This window comes from Anser cygnoides, chromosome 2 (genome assembly GCF_040182565.1).
Source record: "Anser cygnoides isolate HZ-2024a breed goose chromosome 2, Taihu_goose_T2T_genome, whole genome shotgun sequence".
Classification (NCBI taxonomy): Eukaryota; Metazoa; Chordata; class Aves; order Anseriformes; family Anatidae; genus Anser; species Anser cygnoides.
Window position 1 is genome coordinate 21,144,850 of NC_089874.1, and position 20,704 is coordinate 21,165,553.

Here is a 20,704-nt window from a genome sequence, read left to right on the forward strand (position 1 = left end):
AGGATTTCATTTGTCCTATATTAAAGAAAATCATGTGATGGATTACCAGTTTCAGAATTCAGCACTGTGTATTAAACAAGCTTCTCGGTAACTTGAAAGTGAGGCAAATAAAAGGATTCTTCTACACACTGAGAACCATTCATGTGATACACACACGGAGCTTTTGTAAGTCTCACTTTAAATTATTAACAAGTGAAAAGAGAAAAAAATATAAAAAGTGCAATGAACATCCTTAAAGCTGTAAAAATGATAATATCAGTCTTAGCATGTTGAGACTGATAAATTTGTTTGTGCTATTCTGAAGTTGCATATGAATAACAGATTTGTTACTGATGCTGACATCACAAGAGTAAATAAAAACAATTATACTTTATTTATAGATTATGTCCAATAGACAAAATAGGTATACTACAAGAAGATGGATATATGACCCTTACTATGGATATGCTGCAGATGTTTAATTTAGCATAAAATATCTAAAGTGAACAATGTAAAATGACTGTATTACTTATTACTGATTTCATCTATTATGAGATTCTTACTTTTCCCTCAGAATATCCACTTTTTTTTCCATGTTTAACTTAAAATAGCTACAACTATTTGTCAACAAAAATAGCACAAAAATGTATAGAAACAGAAACAATCAAGATATCTATTATTCAGATATGTCATGCATGAAACTTTATTATTCCAAAACGACAACATTCGCTTCAGTTTAATTTTGACTGGCATACACACAGCATCTTAAATAAAATCTTGACTTTATTTTTAAGCATGAGTTATTATCCACTCATAATTAAATTAACTGTGAGCTAAAATTCAGTCTTAGAGGCAGAGGGTTTGTTAAACTTATTTATATAGTTATTACTAAGACAAAATCAAGCTCTGTAAAACTATAATATTTTTCAGTAGGATTGTGCTGAACTCTCACTAATGTTAATCAGTAGGTTGAGATTCTCTCCCCATCCTTCTCCCCGTGCACATCTCCCCATCCACGAAATTCACACATTTTGAGGATATGCGTATCTATCATCTTCCACCAACATTTACCTGGAGGAGGTAGCATTCCTGCACCTTAAGTAGTAATATTTAGTGACAGAAATGGCATTCCACTGTTTACTGTAGAAGTAACACAATTTAGAAAACCTCTTTATTGTTATGATGATGATTATCATTACATTACTTAGCTGTTTGCCCCCTCCCCCCCCCCCTTTTTTTTTAATCTTTTATTATTTATTTATTTATTTATTTGCTTGGAGAGCCTGACACTTTGACATATAGCATGAATTCAGTTAGTAAGACAGAAAATGCAACATAGAGGTGTATGTTCAATAGATATTCCTTAATGAAGGAATATAAATAGATATTCCTTAATTTTGAGTACATTCAGGCATAAAAGTACAGTTCTAATCAACATAAGGGAAGCATAATCTATATGAAATTATGGTTTCTTTATAGATTTTAGAAATGAGAACCACATTGTGTTGCATTTGATAGCTTAAAATTGAAAATAGTATCAATTTATGATCTAGTTATGCAGTATAAAACTTCTGTCTGCACTGTGGTTAAACATTGACCACTTAAATTAATTTGCCTTCTGAAATTCTGCAAACTTCATGAGCTATTATTAAACAACCTCCAGGAAACTCATCTACCATGAAGCTCATTTCACATCTCATTTATAATTTGAATGAGGATAAATTGTTCCCAGTTTCTCCAGCTTTCAGAATTTTAGAGATCCAGTCTGAATCCACTGAAAGTTTGATCCACTAAAAAGGTGGCAAAACGTATGCTACATAAAAGAGGTGAAAATACTCCATAAGAAGCAAAATGCATTAGAATGACACTTTGTGTACAAAAAAAAGGATTAGTATTTTTATATTTTGAATAAAGTAGATTTTTGAAGGGTGAAAGAACATTATGACAAATGTTAATAGAATAATTCCATGTGACATTGTTCTGTATAAATGTTCCATTTCCACAGTAATGCTCATTTCTGTCACTAGCCAATTCCCTCTGAAGGTTAGCAAAATGAAACCTTAATTTCCATGCAAACATAGTTTTAAGTAGAATTGAATTCATTGCAAAATCCGTGAGGTACTGACAATTCTAAAGATATCTGAACGTGTAGGGAATACTGATCTTAGTTCTGATGTACTTAACTAGTCATAGAGCCAAACAATATCTCAGGTTTGTCACAGGAAGTGTCAACTGTGTTACTTAGTGATTTTATTAGAAGTTAGAACTTGCTAATTTTAATTAGGGTTATTATTATTATTTCTGATTTTAAAAAAATGGATTGCTTTGAAGAGGGGAGAACAACCACACAAGTGTATAATAGTACAAATAAATTACAAATATTTTGTTGTAACTTACTGAAAGCAAATGCAGTATAGAAATATGCATTTCATTGCATATCTCTGAAATAAACTAGTCTATATTTTAGTGCTATGCATATTCAATGGAAAACAGTTCATGCCATCAAGAAAAGTAACCAATTTCTTAAGAGATGACAGAGTTTTTGTAATTACAGATAATGGAAAAACTGTAGAGCCATTCATTGCATGAAATCTGTAACAAAATTTCATCCTTCATAAATCCTTGTAATGAAGATATTTTCATGTAACATACAAGTCATAGTAAGACTTCACTTTATGACCATTTTTTCAAGAATAAGTAGAATGATATCTCAACAAGTACACTGAGAAGGGAAACTATTTAATAAGTGAAGACAAATTCTCAGAATAATTGTGATAAAATCTGTGAAATTTAGATTTAATTTTGACTTCTTTAATTATTAGTTTATAGTCTCTTTGATAAGTGATTCTGAACATGTTAATTTTTTCCTCTCTAGTTTTGTTCATCTGTTTCATCTGTCATCAAAGAAGTCTGCTCTGCGGGGCCTGAGACCACTTCCCAAACCTCTGATCTAGGCTTCCAGTAGTTGCATCCTGACTATGTGGCACTGAACTCTTCTGTTCCTTCCACGCATGGTGTTCCTTGAAAGAGCTCGGGTGCACTGGCAAGAAAAGGTGTCACAGTATGTTGTATTGACTCTGGGAGGATTAATGACTAGGCAGTCAGGGTTACAGGCATAATGGGGAGCCCTTCTACCCCTTAAAACAGGCACAAGTAGAAAAAGCTCATCAACTGCTGGAAAAAACATCAACCTTAGGTAACCAAAAAATTCCAACACTACAAGTACAGAAGACTGAAATTCTATTGACCATATTCAATAGCCTGTCAGTCCTTTCCTTTTGTTTCCATGAAAAACACATTAGAAGTGAATACTTCAGAACTTCTGAAGTTGAAACAACGTCTCTTTCATGCAAGGGTCCAAATTAATTCTTATAAATGATCTTGAGGATATATACAACAAATATTGTGACAAATCTTGTGACAGATATTTGATGCTTTACAGCGCTTGGTTTTACAAGATACCGAAAAACACCAGCTGTAATCCAGTACAGCATTTTATTGTGCTTCATTATAGGCTTGTTAACCCTCATGCTGCTTTATGATGTTTTTCCAAGCATTTCTCTAAGCTACAGGGAAGTATTGCATTTCTGTCATTTTACTGGCCATTCCTTGGTGCCATTGGGACTGCTCACATCCATAATAAGTGTTTACATATTGTGGAACTCAGTACTTTGCTGTATTAAAGCTTCCTTCCTTGGTACAAAGCTTCCTTCAAGATAAAAGATCCTGTTTCCACTCCATAATATTAACATTGGAAGGATTATTGCAGTTGTAATACACACATATATATATATACATAGAGTTCCTAAAATTTTGAGAGAGTCTAGTTTAATGAAACAGCATGGTTAGCCTGCTCACTGGGGAGACAGCTATCTGCTAATTATAATGCTGAAACTGTATTTACACCAATTTAAGTTTAAGGTTAGTTTTGACTTCATTTACAAGGATTTAGAGAAGACTCCTCTAACCAAATAAAAAAATAAAAAATAAAAAAATTCCAGAATGAGATTTTCAAAAGCAATCCAGACTGTAAATATGAAGTGCTTAAAAATAAATAAATAAAAACCACACATGCACAAAAAAGTAAACCACAGCTGTTCCTCCCCCTCCCAAACACGACATAAACCCATACAAATGCCCCCCAAAATATTCGTCACAGAAAATCACAAGCACACCAAAAAAACAAACAAAAAAACTTCAACAAAAACAACAACAACAAAAAAAACACACCATAAACACATTGAATCATAGAATATCCCAAGTTGGAAGGGACCCATAAGGATCATCAAGTCCAACTCCTGGCACCACACAGGTCTACCCAAAATTTTAGACCACGTGACTAAGTGCACAGTCCAAACACTTCTTAAATTCAGACAGGCTTGGTGCAGCGACTACTTCACTGGGGAGCCTGTTCCAGTGTGCGACCACCCTATCGGTGAAGAACCTCTTCCTGATGTCCAGCCTGAACCTCCCCTGCCTGAGCTTGACACCATTCCCGCGGGTCCTATCACTGGTGATTAAGGAGAATAGGTCAGCACCTGCCTCTCCACTCCCCCTCGCAATGAAGTTGTAGACTGTGATGAGGTTCCCCCTCAGCCTCCTCTTACCCAGGCTGAACAGGCCAAGTGACCTCAGCCGCTCCTCATATGTCTTCCCCTCTAGGCCCTTCACCATCGTCGTTGCCCTCCTCTCACACTCTCCAACAGTTTAATGTCCTTTTTGTACTGTGGTGCCCTGAACTGCACACAGTACTCAAGGTGAGGCCGCACCAGTGCAGAGTAGAGCAGGCCAATCACTTCACTCGACTGACTAGCAATGCCGTGCTTGATGCACCCCAGGATACGGTTAGCCCTCCTGGCTGCCAGGGCACACTGCTGGCTCATATTCAACTTGCTGTCAATCACAACCCCCAGATCCCTCTCTGCGGGGCTGCTGTCCAGCATCTCGCCACCCAGTCTGAACATATAGGCAGGATTGCCCCATCCCAGGTGCAGGACCCGGTACTAAATAAATAAATAAATTCCTAAACACTCATCTCTGCAAATAATTGGGAAAAACACAAAGAGAAAGACTAGGAAAAGGAAGACAAGCAATGAGAAATGGAAAGTTGAAAATGAAGCTATTGCTAGAGTGGAAATCCATTATGACTAAATCCTTGTCTGAAAATTACTACCAGGAAATAGATTAAAGTCAAAATGGAAAAATGATCACAGGTGGTTATTAGAAGTCTAATAAACAGAGAAATCCTTGATAATTTTCAGACCAGCTTTCAACACCAGATTTCAATGAAAGAAATTAATTTGGCCAACTAAACATTAATGAACTCCAACTACTATGTGAGCATACACACTGAAATTGAGGCTTCAAACAAGGAAGTAAGCAGATAATCAAATCAAGCCAGAAGGCTAGCAGTTCCTGACAGCAATAAACTTGGCTCCATAAGGGAAAAATGACTACAGAAAATCTGGAATCATAGTTAGTATATCAAAAAGGGTGAGCTTCTTGATGCACCTCAACTCATTTTCAGCATAATACTTCAATGCACAAGAAAAGCCACACCAGAGACCAGGTCAGCTGTACAGCTAACTGCAGTGTGCCTCCAGAGGGCTACTGCTACACTCGCAGTGAGAACAGAACAGGCATGCAGTGTTAACTCCCAGTCTCTGGGCAATGTTCACAAGGCGGGGGCTGTAGACACATTGTTGTCCTAGCAGCCCTTGACAGAGACTTTTCTTTAAATAACTTGCCAAATTGCTTTTAATTCTGTTCATACTTCCTTGTACCCAAAATATTCCCTTGCAATGAACTGCACAACAGACCATCCCAAAATAGTTCGTTTCTTGATATTTTGTGTTGCCTAATGAATTCAGTCTACCTCTTATTCTTTGTACTATAAATAATCATTCTCTGCACAGCTTCTCTATGACACCGATGATTTGATATTCCTCTATTACCTTTAAGCCACCTCTTTCCAAGACAAATACTCTTAACCCTAGTATCATAGAAAGGGTCCAACTTTTCTACCACTTTTTTTTTTTCTTTTATCTTGATGAGTTTTCCTAACATACCAGCAAACATACAACTACATTGTTTTGTTTTCTTAGGATAAAGAGATGAAAAAACATTTTTTTTTTTTTCAGAACCAGTCAGCTCTGTGAGTGGTGAGGATAAGTCATAGCTGCATATGCTGGTACACTACAGTAACAAGCTCAAACATGGTCTCATCACATTGCTATTCACACTAAGAAATAATGCTTGTCTTTGGGACAATAAAAAGGTATGCAAATTCTTCCAGCTAAGCTGTATGCAGAAAAAATGAATATAGTTAAAATTGGTCGCTCCATTTTAACCAGTGTAAGTCCAGATATTCAATCTGAAACATATCAATTAATGTTTAGAGAAGACTGAAAAAAATCTCTACATTTATCTGGAACTAAAAAAAAAAAAAAAAGAAATTTCAAATGCCACTGCAAATTGAGAAACCTAGAACCTTGAATTTCAATAGTTTTGATGCTTGTTATGCAGGAAATAAAAATTGAAATTTTCTCTCTTCCAGGATACAGTTGACAAAGAAGCTTAGCAAGCCATTGTCTCTTGCTACAAAGGGAACTAGATGATCTTTAAGGTCCCTTCCAACCCAAATCTTTTAATGATTCTATCATCTTATAACTTGTCCTGCTATATTATTTAAGTCTAAAATATAATTTTCACCACTAGAAATGTGTGAAATACAAAACATTTATTTCTAAAATTTCAAGATTTTAAATAGCATTCTTTTTGTTTGACACAGAAATCAGAAGCACTTTAAATTTTGTTTGTAAAGTGCACTTACCCAAAAAAAATCAAAAAGACTTTTTTTCCCCATTAGAACTCTGTGGTTTTGTTTGTGTTTTGATTTTATATATACTACTACAGAGTTGTGGTTTTTTTTTGGGGGGGGGGGGGGGGGGGGGGGGGGGGGGGGGGGGGTGGTTAAGCAATCCACTCTCAGAAAAAGTAATTGCAACAAATAGAATCACAGAAGTAAGCAAAGAGTGAGATTTGTTTTCCTTACTACTGAGCAGTTTACCAGAATCTCCAAGCAAGAATCACTATTTCATCACACTAAAAAAAGAAAGGGCAGAGAGTTGAGAAAAAGGTAGATATTAGCTATGTGATTGTGATCTGTTACCTAGTAGTACCCCATATACAAGTTTTAGCCCTTCTTGTCTTTTTTTAGATCAATGGTTAGAGTTTGAATGTAAATCATATATGTTTACTCCAGATGTATTTGACACCAAACTTACCATATCTCATGGATATATTATAACCATAAAATAAAGAGTAGCTGGATATAATTAGGGAAAATATAACACATCTCGATTATCAAGGTTAAAAAATCAACCATAAATACACACCTCCACAACTAATTTTAAGGTTATTATAATAATTAGGTAAACCATCCCCTCCCCCCAAAGTGAGCTAATTTGCCTTTGAATTTGAAGATTTTCCTAATAAATGTATGTATGTGTTATCTCTCTGTAACAGAAATAAAAAGGTGAAAAATGAAGACGTAAATTAATGTATTAAAAGACAAGACAATCACAAGAAATCTTCCTTTTGATTCTAATCTTTCTTTAGATTAATTTTGCTGCTAGGTGTGAGTAACTTAGAAAATAATCTCTTTTTTCTCTTTTATCCAAAGTATTTTAAAATATACTAATTGTAAAAAGGATACCTTTGGAAGTGACCCAAGGCTTCCTCTACAATAGACAGCCAACACTTTTTGAAACGAAACTTCCAAGATGACTGTCTGTCTAAATTGGTACCAATGACACTTGTAACATTTCACTCTGTGAGTACTCTAGCAAAGTAAAACAAAGCCTTCCTGAAGGCTGTTTTGCATCACTTCATGTCTGCAAAAGAAAGAGAATCCCAGTGATTCTCAAAGTTGTTTCCCAATGGCTCATCTAGAAATTATGCTCAGTGACTGCAAAGGAGAGTGCCTCCCAGTTCAGCAGTGGGTGGTTACATCAGATCCTGGGAGCTGAGAAACTTAAAAAGGAGAAGACACACTGGAATCCCTTAGAGTTTTAGGACATACAACAACAATTTACAGTTGTTGTTGTCCATATGGTTTGAACCTTATCAAAGGTCTATAACCATCTTTGTTTATAAGAGATACACATATACACCTATTGCACAAGAACAAAAAGTGCATTACAGTGGTTTAAGATATTTAAAAGTAATAATAATATGTTTAATGATATACTAAATTTCCCTGAGATATCCTAAGAACCATACTGTAGGTATGTGATTTATATCACGACTAAAAGGAGATTACACTGCCCAAAAGGAGTGATACAGAATTTTGTCATGGTTCACATAAAACCACCATTTCCTTATTCTGTATCCAGAGAAAATGGAATGAATAGAGCAAACTAAGTCAGCTACATTTATCCAAGATGTAAATATAGAATATTTGCACTTTCTTCTGAGCAGAAACTATGTCAGGTATTATGATTATTCAAGAAAGATAAAAGCAAACATTATTCATAATTGATATAAGTAGGCTATCATGGACAGATTGGTATTTTACTACTTTTTCAAATGCACTTTTAAGGAAAAAACATGTAAGTACACTTCCCAGAGAGATTAAAATTAATTTAGATCAAGCGAAGAGATAAGTACACTCAACAGCTAGTTTTATTTTCCACGTTAAATCAAGTGTCCTATATATTAAAAATGAAATTTGACATGGAATATATTTTCACTTGCAATTTTCACCAAAAATAAGTTAATTAATATAACTTTGTAAGCTATTTTAAAAATTACAAAGGTTGATTACTTTTGCGATGCATCTAAAGAGTTACATATATAAAACAGCTGCTGAAACATTACAGGTGAATATTGCACTGCTTGCTTACATCTGTATAGAGGGGGAATCACAAGCTCTGGCAGTACACTATACAAACATCACTAAGCTCCCAAGAATGTGAGAGCTGTAAATCTCCATTTAAATTTAAGTACTCCCCAAAAATGTCCAGAATATACAATCACTCAGTAATTGCTTACATTAAAATACCAGATTATTAAATTCTTTGCATACTTGTCTGTCATACCCATTTTCTGAATTCAAAGGGAAAGTCTGGATCACTACAGGTGCAAGATATGTGTGTTTTGGACCAGTTTTGTTACTTGTCAGTTTTAGCATTTGAAAGAGATGCTTAATTTTGGCTCAAAGACATGTATTCCTTTCAGTTAAATAACCTACCTCTAAATTTCCTTTTTCACTTATACAGCTTGTCCTGTTTGGCTCATTGACATCACATTTAACACTCCGATGTAAATTATCTGATGGAACAACAACAAACCTCAGCAACAGTTTGATATCATCTGGAACAGAGGTTTCCTGTGAAGTTCAAAATTCTGAGAAAAAGCTTGAGAGGGGGCTGATGTGAGAAAAAAAAAAAAAAAAAGTCTTTGTGTGCTGTTCCCTTTGGGTTTATCCCAAAGTATTCAGTTAAAGGCTCTATAACAGTTTCTTATCTATAGACTTCCAAATATTCAAAAGTCAATCTGTCTCTCTAGATGGCCTCAAAGATTTCTCACTGCTGCTTTGAATTTTTGGCCAAGAACCCCTTCTTTAACTAACAGTCAGTATATAGGCACAATTGTTTTTAAGTTCTCATAATTGGCTTTACATGCTTGTAAACAGACTTAAAATATGCATTTGGGAGGTTTACTATTAATAGACTGTTCTTTCTTGGTATGAGGTAAACAAATAACAGACTTGCATAGGGAGGGAAGAGGAAAATGTGGTATCAACTATCTTAGATATATATTCATCTCTTGCAAATAATCATCTCATGATGACTTAATTCTTTGTAAAACAAGCCTTCACATTACTTCGTCTAGAGACTACAGTTTTCTCTTCACTAGGACCCTCTAGGAAAAAAGAAACAATAAATAAATAAATAAATAACCATTTCCTTTCCAACATGAAGGAGGCCTATGAGACATCAAGCACTTCAAGCATTCTGGAAATATCAAAACACTAATTTGAGAGCATGCAGGGAAAACAAGATAATAAACATGAAGACGACAAATGTACTACTGTTATCCAATCAAAAGATGACCTAAAACTAAATGAGAGGCTATTCTAGCACACATCTCAGCAGAAATATGGCTTCAGAGAAAAAGCAGTAACAAGGTGTGGAGATCTTTCCCAAACACATTTTTAGCCCTAGAAGGATTCTGACACTCTTCATTTAGAAGGAAGAACAGAAAGAGGTCAGATTTTGACAACTTATTAACAACAGAATAAGTCTCTCTCTTTAAAATTTCTGAGTATTGAAGGGTGATGGGCTGTGACACAGCACACTCCATCACTGGAAATGGAATACACAATAATGAACACCCGATATTGATCTTTCTCTTCAGGACAAACTATGAAATGATACCTTACACCACAAGTTCCTCAAAAATTAGGATAAAAAAAAATTGCAAAAATTCATTAAAAGAATACAGGATCTCTGAATTCCCTACAGAGAACTAGGCAAGTACAATAGAAAGCCCTACAATACTTAAGAAAAAATACTTTCAGTTACCAAACAGACCTTCCTAACCTTCAAGAGGGTATATGTAGGACACATGGTTTTATAGTTCTTTAGAGAAACTACCAGACATAGAATATGTTTCCTTACATATATATATATATTAGCAAGTACGTACAGCTTAATTTATGCTAGAATTACACGATAGTATATCAAAATTAGTTTTTTTGCCAAATGCCCTTGACCACTCTCAGCATAAATTCATCATATATACACACTTATGAAGCTTCCATGATAAAAGTCCCAACATTAAAAATAAGTAGTGAAAATTTATTTTGAAAGATTTTTTGTTCAATCAAATGAAATGCCGTCACATCTGAGATTTAGTTCTTTCATTTTTACAAATGTATAACATTAGAAACCGTATGCAAATCAATGGACCTACATTACTAGAAGACCAACAAAAATGAGAGAAGAATCAGTTTGTTAGCAAAAAAAAGTTCAACTCTGCTGCATGTTGGATGAAAAGGAAAAGAAATCAGGGCTTCACAATACTTTCAACCTAGCAGTTGTCATTGACACCAACATACCACCATCACAATAGTGCATGGTCCAGCTCTAGGCCAAATTATCATCAGAGTTAAAAGAATGATTTTTCTATTTAAACATAAATAAAATTTCTTATGGTCACACCTGCTGAAACTCTATAAATTAATATGGCCTTGTTAGGATTATATCGATATGATTCTCCTTTACATTTCTACAAGTGGTCTTGGCAAAAAATTATGTTCTTCTAGGGGGCTCTGTGCAGTCAAAGTAATATAAGGGTCCTTTCAAATACAGTAGAACTTTTCTCAAACTGAAAATAATCCATTGGGAAGCAAATATGGGACATTCTAAAGCAGATATTGCATTATGTTGGATACAAAATGTTTTTTTTGTTTGTTTGTTTGTTTTGTTTTGATCTCAGAGGGAGGGGTGCTGTTTTTTTTTTTTTAAAGTCAATTTTACAACCAGTTGGCAGTCAAATGAATCAACGTCTACTCTAATAAACATGCAAGTACATTAACCCAACCAGAATAAACAGACCACACGTAGCAAAGGTAAATAACATACACAACTTTAAAAGGCAAGAAAGGAAAGCAAAATTTATAGCTGAAACTTACAATAGTAACTTCTTTCCTTAAATGGTATTTGATTGTTCACCCACCCTTGCAACCAAATATTTTGAACTAACAAACATTTTTGTCTGGAATTATATAATTAAAGATTAATATGTAACTATGGAAAACTCACTCATAGAAAAGCCTATTCTTTTTAACTGTCCTTTTTCGTTGAATTATTTTTTTGTGAATCTGTTACAAAACAGGCTGGAACAGAAATTTGTTGTGACCAATAGTCAAAAACCAAAAGTAGCAGCACCTACTTTAAATACCGTTTGTTCACATTCAAAATATTATAATTATCTTTTTAGAGGGGAAAAAATAAATTCCACAAAAATAAAATCAGCCATATTTCCTCAAAGAAATATTACCCACAAATGGATTTCAAAGTCAACAGCTACTAATAGCTTTAAATTGTATTCATTTATATGTTTCCACTGTTATACAATGCAGCAAATAAACATATCACAATCTATAAGGATCGTACCTGAAATGGCTTAGAGCTGCTGATGTACAGTGTCTGTCTTATCCATCTGTTTCCTTGATTTCCAAACTTGTACCACAGCAGCCATCCCTTGGTATTACTCACAGTTCTCTGGAAGACTGACAGCAAGTAAACTTGCTTTCCAAACATATGATAATGAAAGCGGAAAATGCAGGTTCCGTTGCCAGAAGGGTTGAAGAGAGGACTAAGCAAAACCGCTTTATCTCCAAATTCGTGTGGCTCAGAAGACTCCAGGTATAGGTAGTGTCCCCTGCCTGTGCCTGTCGTGTGATCCTTTAATGGGCCTGTATTAACCGTTGGGGTTGGACCCTGTATTCTGATCCAGTCAAAGTCATCCTTAGTGTCCTGCTCCCAATTGCATAAACCATTTTCAAAGTTACACTGTAGGTCAGGGTCTGAAAAGCAGGCAGAACAGTCAAGTGAAATCAGTATCAAAAGGCAGTACTGTTTTAATGTACTCCCCATTCACTTTCTTTCTAGTATAAAAATAAAATATTTTCTTTTTCTCCTTACAAAAATTTCTAATATAGATAAAAACTCATTTACTTTTTGCAAAAATTTCCCTCCAAGGAACAAATTTACACTTACATGAACAAAAATAAAATAAAAACCTTTAGTTAATCACTTCCTCTTTCAATATACATCTGGCAAACAGTACATAATTAATTTGTTGAATAAATAGAACTGTGAAGAACAAGTTACTATTCATGTATTAGATAAATTTATGCATTTCAAAGCATATGAAGTCCTTTAACTCCTTTACACAGTTAAGTTTCAGGTAAAACTGAGGATAACTGGATGAAATAAATCACAAAATTTAGCTTTGTAGATAGATGTAATAAGTGATCTAATATGTTTTTGCAAAGCAGAAGTACTCTCAATAGCTTTATAAAAGCTAAATTTGAGGCATTTATAACACGACTGCACTTCATTACATGACATCAAGCCAAAATATATTGATTAGACCAATTACTTCTAATGCAAAAAAAAAAAAAGTGTATCATAGATAGTGAATTTATGTTCCACCTTTGCATCTACCTTTCATAAACAGTAATTAACTGAAATAATTTCTTTATTAAATAAAATTCTTTTTTTTTTAATTATTAAGCTTTTATTTGTTATGATGTTTAAAATTGCAAACTTAATCATCTAGTACTTTCTTACTATAGATATCAAAATGGGTTATAAGGAAGATAGGCATTTTACAAGAGGGAAAAACTGAGATAGAATGGAAAGCCTGTGCTTTCTTTGAAATTCAGATGTTTAAATTTGATATTCAGCAGATATCAGAGCAGGCTGGTATCCCCTCAAGCATGTAAGGTATCCACTGCTTCTCAAACTCACTCTGATTTACATAATTTGGTTACCTCGGGATGTGATAAAGCACCAGTTAGTTAATTTTCTTTTATATTAATGTTCTTAAGTTCTTAAAATTGATGAATGCATGCCTGGGGGAGGAAATCATCAACAGTGCCCTTCAGCACTGCAAGGTGAATGTCAAAAATGTGAATGACCTATAGCTTTTCTCAATTCCTACAAGTTCTTTCTCTGAAAGGGACAATTAGGTCCAGTATGACTAGAATCCTATAGTAATACAGATATTTTAATGCTTTCTGGTTAGAGAGGGTTATACAGAGATAGGACATGCCCTTCTCTCAGTCCATATAATATCTTGCATTGTAGTTCTGTCAGTGTAACCATGAACAGCACATTCACCCAGATTAACTTGCAGACTGTGAATTCTCTCCTTAAAAAAAAAAAAAAAAAAAAAGGCACTTGAATGTGTGTACTTCACAAAAATTAAAGAAATTTATCTCATTAGAATAAAGGAGATTGAATGACATTTACTCTCAGATGTAATAAATTATATGCATTTAAGTTAATAATTTTCCGAGTGTTTCAGCAGTAAATATATTCAGTTGCACCATCTCTGGTTATGACACTGATAGACGGTACTAGTACTGTGCTTTTTTTGTTCCAGAAATGAACATGGCAACTAATATTTTTTTTTGCAATAAGGTAAGCAGTAATGGAAAGTACTCACTACAGTTGTCTTCATCAGATCCATCCCCACAGTCATCCACAAGATCACATACCAATAACCTGTCAATACACGCTTTTGTGCTTCTGCACCAGAAATGATTAGGACCTTCACAGCTTGATGCAGGTGGTGGAAGAGCACAATTTTCAAATGTAATATCATCAATTGCTGAGACGCCATCATAAAAGCCCAGACTGATCTTATTGAGTGAAAACTGGAAGGGATGTGAAAGGCGTCCAAGCTGAATGAATGTCTTCAACCATTGATTTCCATGATTGTAGTATACTCTCCAAAGGACAGTACGTTCTTTCAGCCCGTCTACAAGCAATTGCATCTCTGCCGCTCCAACTGACTGACCGTAATTGTAATACCTAAAATGATAAAAACCAAGTTAGAGGTGTAAATGATAAGAATCAAGTATGCTGGAACATTTATCTTTTCTGTCATAGCTCTGTGAAATACAGGACATCCACTATGCCTATTTCCAGTTGCCTCTAATTCACTTCACTTTCTGTACTGATAGTAAGTAGGTATAAGAGAGAATAAGCCCTAGACTGACACAACAGTCTAGGGCTTATATCAAGAATTGAAAACTGTGAGAGAAGAAGCAACCTTCATTAAATTATAAACCATAACTGAACAGACATTGCTTTCACATTAAGCAATGAACACTGTTCCTTCAGATGCATAATATGCCTTTTATAAATCGAATTTAAGACATAATTGTAAAGTTTCCAGAAGGAAAAAATGAGCACTTATTCAATGCAAAAGCACACCTTTCACCCACGCTAGTTATTATTAATATGTTGCATTTTTTACAGTATTTTTTGAAAATCTCACAATATTTTAAAATGATAAATGCATAAGTGAGCAATCATACAACAAAACTGAAAACTTAACCAGAAGTGTGTAATTTCCAGGCCTACACTGAGTCACAAGTCTTTGATAAAACAACATTTTGTCTTTCTATGATAGATGTATTTGACATTGCAAAGAAACACTACACTGCATAATGCAAAAGTCATACAAACATTTATTTATACTCCACCACCATCTTTGACCTTAGTACACAAATTATCACACATTATTTTTTCTGTCCTTCTTTGACAAGCTTGCACAGAGGTTGTGATAAAAAAAAAACAGTTGAAAGGATTTTTTTTCCCCTGTGTATTTCAGGAAGGGATTGAAATTGAAGCTAGAATTCCTGCACTGGAGCTTCCATTCAAAGAAGATACAACCCAATTTTGAATAGTCTTTTGATAACCCAGCTGGTAACTTCATGAGCTACTAGAATTTTGGAAGGTTTCTGATTCTTAAGAAAAATTCCATAACGTTTTCAAATCGATTTCAACCTAAGTAGAAATATTATTACAATTATGGTGGTATTTGTCTATGTGCATGCAGGTACAATACTTTAACATAATTTTGACCAAAGTCTTATAACAAAGAAGTCTCAAGCTTCAGTTCTGAAGCTGTTCTACAGCTTCAGCTTTTTTCTGCATATTAGTATAAGACTAAATGATTAAGAAATAGGAAGAGACAATAAATACTGCAGAGAAGAGTGTGTATACTACTGCAAACTATAACCACAATTTCAATCCAAGAGAAACAATGTGAGATGGTCCATGAATTTTTAAACTTTTTTTTTTTTTTTTTTCATACCAAAAAGACATTGTGCAATTTGATCCAGCTTGACTGAATTTTGGGCTTCGTAGCTGAGCAACTTGTGAAATGCTGCTGCTGTTTTTCAGAATGAACATAAAATGACCTATCAAAAGAAAACAGAAAACAACTCTTCAGGCTGAACAAAGAAATAATTTCTAAGTGTTTGGAAAAAGTTCACAGTCTCCACTTTAAATACAATTAAAGAGTAGGTATATCTATGCCAGTTCTCTATTTCTAGCATTGTCTTACCTTCAGACTTGTTGTAGGTGTGATCCCACAGAGGAGCTTGCTTCTGAAAATCAGGTGCAAGAGCACTACTGGAACTTCTTACCCAGTCAAATCCATCTGCACTTGCGGTTTCAAACCAACCACAGTTATCTCTTTCAAAGTCACACACAGCAACTGAAATGAAATAAGAAACATTTCACTTTGACTCTGTACATGACATGATCAAGGGAGCTTTACATGACTAAAGAGGGAGCTTTACAGTATGAAAAGGAAATAAAACATTTCCAATATGTCACTGGTATTTTAGACAAATGTCTAGGAAAGGGGTAGGGGGATGAGATGGCATATTTGTTTTATAAGAGTTGTGTAAGACAACAGTCCCACAGGAACAACCAAACTATCTCTGTACAAAATGTATTCATAAAATGAAGCATTCTCTCTAAGGACACTGCAGCCAAAGTACAAAAAGCAGGCAGAAAGAAGCTGAAAACAGACCTTGCAGTCCTCATGCTGCACAGCAAAACACAGAGCATGCAAAACAATAACAAGAATTCTGCAAGATCTTTTAAGGAATAGATGCTGGAGTCAAAAATAAAATCAATTTCCCAAATCTCTGCAAGTATGCTAATGATAGCAAAACCATTCTTCTAGTTGGAATAGAAATCAAGCTGAATATCAGGCTTTACTGAGGTGCTATGATATAGTAAAAGGAAGACATCTCTGAAACACAAAGTGCTGTGGTGACAACGATTTGAAAAATATATTCAGCTGCATTCTTCAATTCTTAATTTAAAAGAGTAGAAATAATTTAGAAAATATACATAATGCAAAAGAAATAAAAAGGAAAGGAAGATGATGTTTGAATGTAATTTCACAAATATTTATTATGTTAAAATGATGAAATGTCATATTTTCCTCTTCTGCACTTAAAAAATTCCTCACTAAGTCACAAAATGATACATTTGCTTACTGTAATTAGAACAGGCATTTAATGGAAAGCATAAGGAAAACTATTTCAGGAAAATTAACCAATTGTTCATTAATTACGCATATAGAATAAACCCCAAAATATTCAGACAGCCATGATTGTCAGTTCCACCATTATAATATAAAGATTTATAACCAGTTGCAGTGGCTATAACATTATGACATAGAAAATTCACATTTCAGAACCAAATGATGTCTCTTGGTAAACAGAATTATATAAATGTTTATTGATAGGGAAGGGCATTGGCTTTTGTTGTTTGCTTTAATCTTCTTGATAAACCTTTCACATTTTAGGTTATATATCATTTGTTAGAAAGAATGAAGAAATTTTAATTTATTATAATTGTTGGTTAGGGTTTCTAAAAAGATGAGATTTTTGTGGGTTATTAAGCAAAGCACATGGAAATGCATAGCTATTGATTCTGCTACAAAAAATAAAAAAAAATCCACAAAATGAAAAGCCAAATAATATCTAAGGGATCAAAGAAAACGTGTTTTCTATACTTATATGTGGTTCAGAAATGAACTACATCATATTTATGACTGACAAGTGTAACAAAAAATAAAAAGGATGATTTTTTTTAAAATGTTTTGCTATAATAAAATAAAGATAAAATTATTTATGGATATACATATATAGGTACAATGGAAATGTCTGATAATCCACTGGCAGAATATAATGATAAGGAGATATGGAAAACTATTTCTGTTTTTTCTTTCGCTTGCTATAGGCTTTAAGAAAAACAAGAAACTGGCCCATATCCCCAGGGGAACAATAACGAAGAATATGACAAACTTTACACACAGATGGTTATACCAAAAGATGAAAAAAAAAAAAAAAAAAAAGATAAAACAGTTAAGTCTCTGAGCACAGACTTGCATCTGTAACTTGTAACAAGGATAAAAATGAAAGAAAAGATGCATTTAACTTAATCATGGATGAATACTCTGAGATAAAATAGCCCTCAAACTTTCAACTAAAACCAACTTTAAAAAAAAACACTAGGGAAGATACAAGAATAGTGTAAGCTGGTACAGCCTGTGTGAAATGCAGTTGTTTATGAATGTTTGATAGAGCTTCAATTATCTAACTGTCTCATAACCTGTTTGACTGGCACTTCTGTTTCAAAAAGACTACCCAGAGAGAAAGTCTGCTACCTGGGTACCTCTGAAGTTCCTCTCACAGTGAACACACACAAATTAATCTACTGTCTCTCCTGACACCTTACTTTCTGCTTTTCTCCTATTTCTTATTTTCTTACATGCTCTATTTTGATCGAGTCCACCCTCAGTAACTTTGCAGAAGACACCAACGTAGGCCCAACTGTTGATCTGCTCAAGGGTAGGAAGGCTCTGCAGAGGGATCTAGGTAGGCCGGACCGATGGGCCGAGGCCAACTGTATGAGGGTCAACAAGGCTAAGGGCTGGGTCCTGCACTTGGGGCACAATGACCTTATGCTACAGGCTGGGGGAATAGTGGCTGGAAAGCTGCCTGACAGAAAGGGACCTGGGGGTATTGGTCACTAGCCAGCTGAATATGAGCCAGCAGAGTGCTCATGTCGCTCAGAAGGCCAACAGCATCCTGTCTTGTATCAGAAACAGCGTAGCCAGCAGGGCTAGGGAGGTGATTGCTCCTCTGTACTTGGCTCTGGTGAGTCCACATCTCGAGTACTGTGTTCAGTTTTGGGCCTGTCACTACAAGAAGGGCACCGAGGTGATTGAGCATGTCCGGGGAAGGGCTATGAAGCTGGTGAAGGGCCTGGACAACAAGTCTTATGAAGAGAGGCTGAGGCAGCTGGGGTTGTTTAGCATGAAGAAAAGAAGGCTTAGGAGAGACCTTAATGTACTTTACAATTACCTTAAAGGAAATTGTAGTGAGGTGGGGATCGAGGGGAAATGCCCTGAAGTTGCACCAGGGAGGTTTAGGCTGGATATTAGGAGAAATCTCTTTACTGAAATGGTTGTGTGGCATTGGAATAGGCTGCCCGGGGAAATGGTTGAGTCACCATCCCTGGAGTTTTTCAAGAAACATGTAGATGTAGAACTTAGTAGCATGGTTTAATGGTGGAATTGTCTGTATTAGGTTAAAAGTTGGACTAGGTGATCTTAGAGGTCTTTTCCAACCTGAATGATTCTATAATTCTATTTAAATGCTAACTATCAAGCAATCTTAAAGACTCTGACAAGCTTTCTGCTTCTTCTATATGAGGAATTTATTGCTAGTTTTTCCTTAAACTATATTTGGTCATCCTTACGGTGTTTTGGCATGTAACCCACCACAATTTATAATCATCTCTTATTATTTTTTTTTCGTCTGGACATTACTTCAGCTATTTGTTTGGCGTCTTTTTGCTTCAAATAGTCTCCATGGCACCCGTATGCATTTATTTTTCTGCTGTCCCTTTTAGCTTCTCATTTAACATTCTCCCTCAGTAATCATGAAGGAACCAGAGTGATAGTATGAACATACCATTTCAGGATTGTGGCCTTTATTAATGTTTTGAGACAGCTGCCTTTACAGTGTCAGCAGATTTAGTATTCTCTGAGATGATTTGGTATCACGAAAGTCTAGATTTCTTGCTGATTCTGGGTTCTTACAAAGTGATTTTACCCTTTTCTGTTTTGAGGAACTTCACTCAAGAGCCTCCACAAATCGCATATGTAGTTTCTCTGTAAGCTGAATCAATGCCTAACAAGAACTTAAGGAATGCTCCAGTTGAAAACAGTACTTAAAAATGAATGCTTAAGATGATAGCACTTCTGCAAGACTGCAGCTTCATAAATCTCTACATCCCTCAAAAAATCTTTCACTGTTTGGCAACGCATGCATATTTACTCATACTGCACCATTCTAAGAAAAGCCGGACATGAAAAAATCCAGGTGAGAAGACATCATCATCATTACTGGCTTTCAACTTTCTCCTTTACTTAGAAGGTGTTTAAAAAGCCTCTCCTATGTCAATAGACATTCAACCTTTTTTTTTTTTTTTAATCATCAAATTTAAGATTAAATTTAAAGACATAGCTAGATGTCATGAAGACAACAATTTATTGACATCTTCATATCTAGGAAGAAAAAAACAGCTTATCAATGGCCATATACATCCTAACAAGCTATTTTAATACCCTTTCTTATATAATCACACTGAATAGTTTTATATCTGCCTTCCTGTGTTTGTGGTTTCTCACACTGATACTTTTTGCTAATGCCATGATATATACACTCAGGTAATGCACGACAATACTTTGTGGGTGTAACAGCATAATTCCTACAGTAAAAAAATGAATAGTGTTCACTAAACAATGCAAAAGTTCAATAGTAATAAATGAGAATAACTGAAACAAAACAACAACAAGCAAACAAACAAACAAAGGCAAAATTCAAGTCTGTTTGGAGGTTGACAAAATCCCAAGAGTTCCCCCTTCCCTCACTTTCCATCCACAATTATTGCCTACAGCTCTGAAATAATTTAAAACTACTTCCATATAAAGGCTCAAAATTGAATGTAAACCCGATTTCCATGATGATATTCTCATATATTTAAAATACTTTAAATCCAACAATCACTTGGTACATATGGATATGGTAGTCTCCTCTATG

General features: G+C 34.8%; 1 protein-coding gene across 2 annotated transcripts in view; it reads right to left on the bottom strand.

Annotated features, from left to right (window-relative positions):
- Positions 1-20,704, bottom strand: part of MALRD1 (MAM and LDL receptor class A domain containing 1) — a 263,083-nt gene that overhangs the window by 189,377 nt on the left and 53,002 nt on the right. For both annotated transcript variants that reach the window (XM_066991641.1, XM_066991640.1), the window contains exons 15-18: positions 16,138-16,290; positions 15,886-15,991; positions 14,227-14,594; positions 12,165-12,577 (exon numbers count right to left, since the gene is read on the bottom strand). In XM_066991641.1, the coding sequence (XP_066847742.1) occupies positions 12,165-12,577; positions 14,227-14,594; positions 15,886-15,991; positions 16,138-16,290 (1,040 nt within the window). The remainder of the gene's footprint in view (positions 1-12,164; positions 12,578-14,226; positions 14,595-15,885; positions 15,992-16,137; positions 16,291-20,704) is intronic.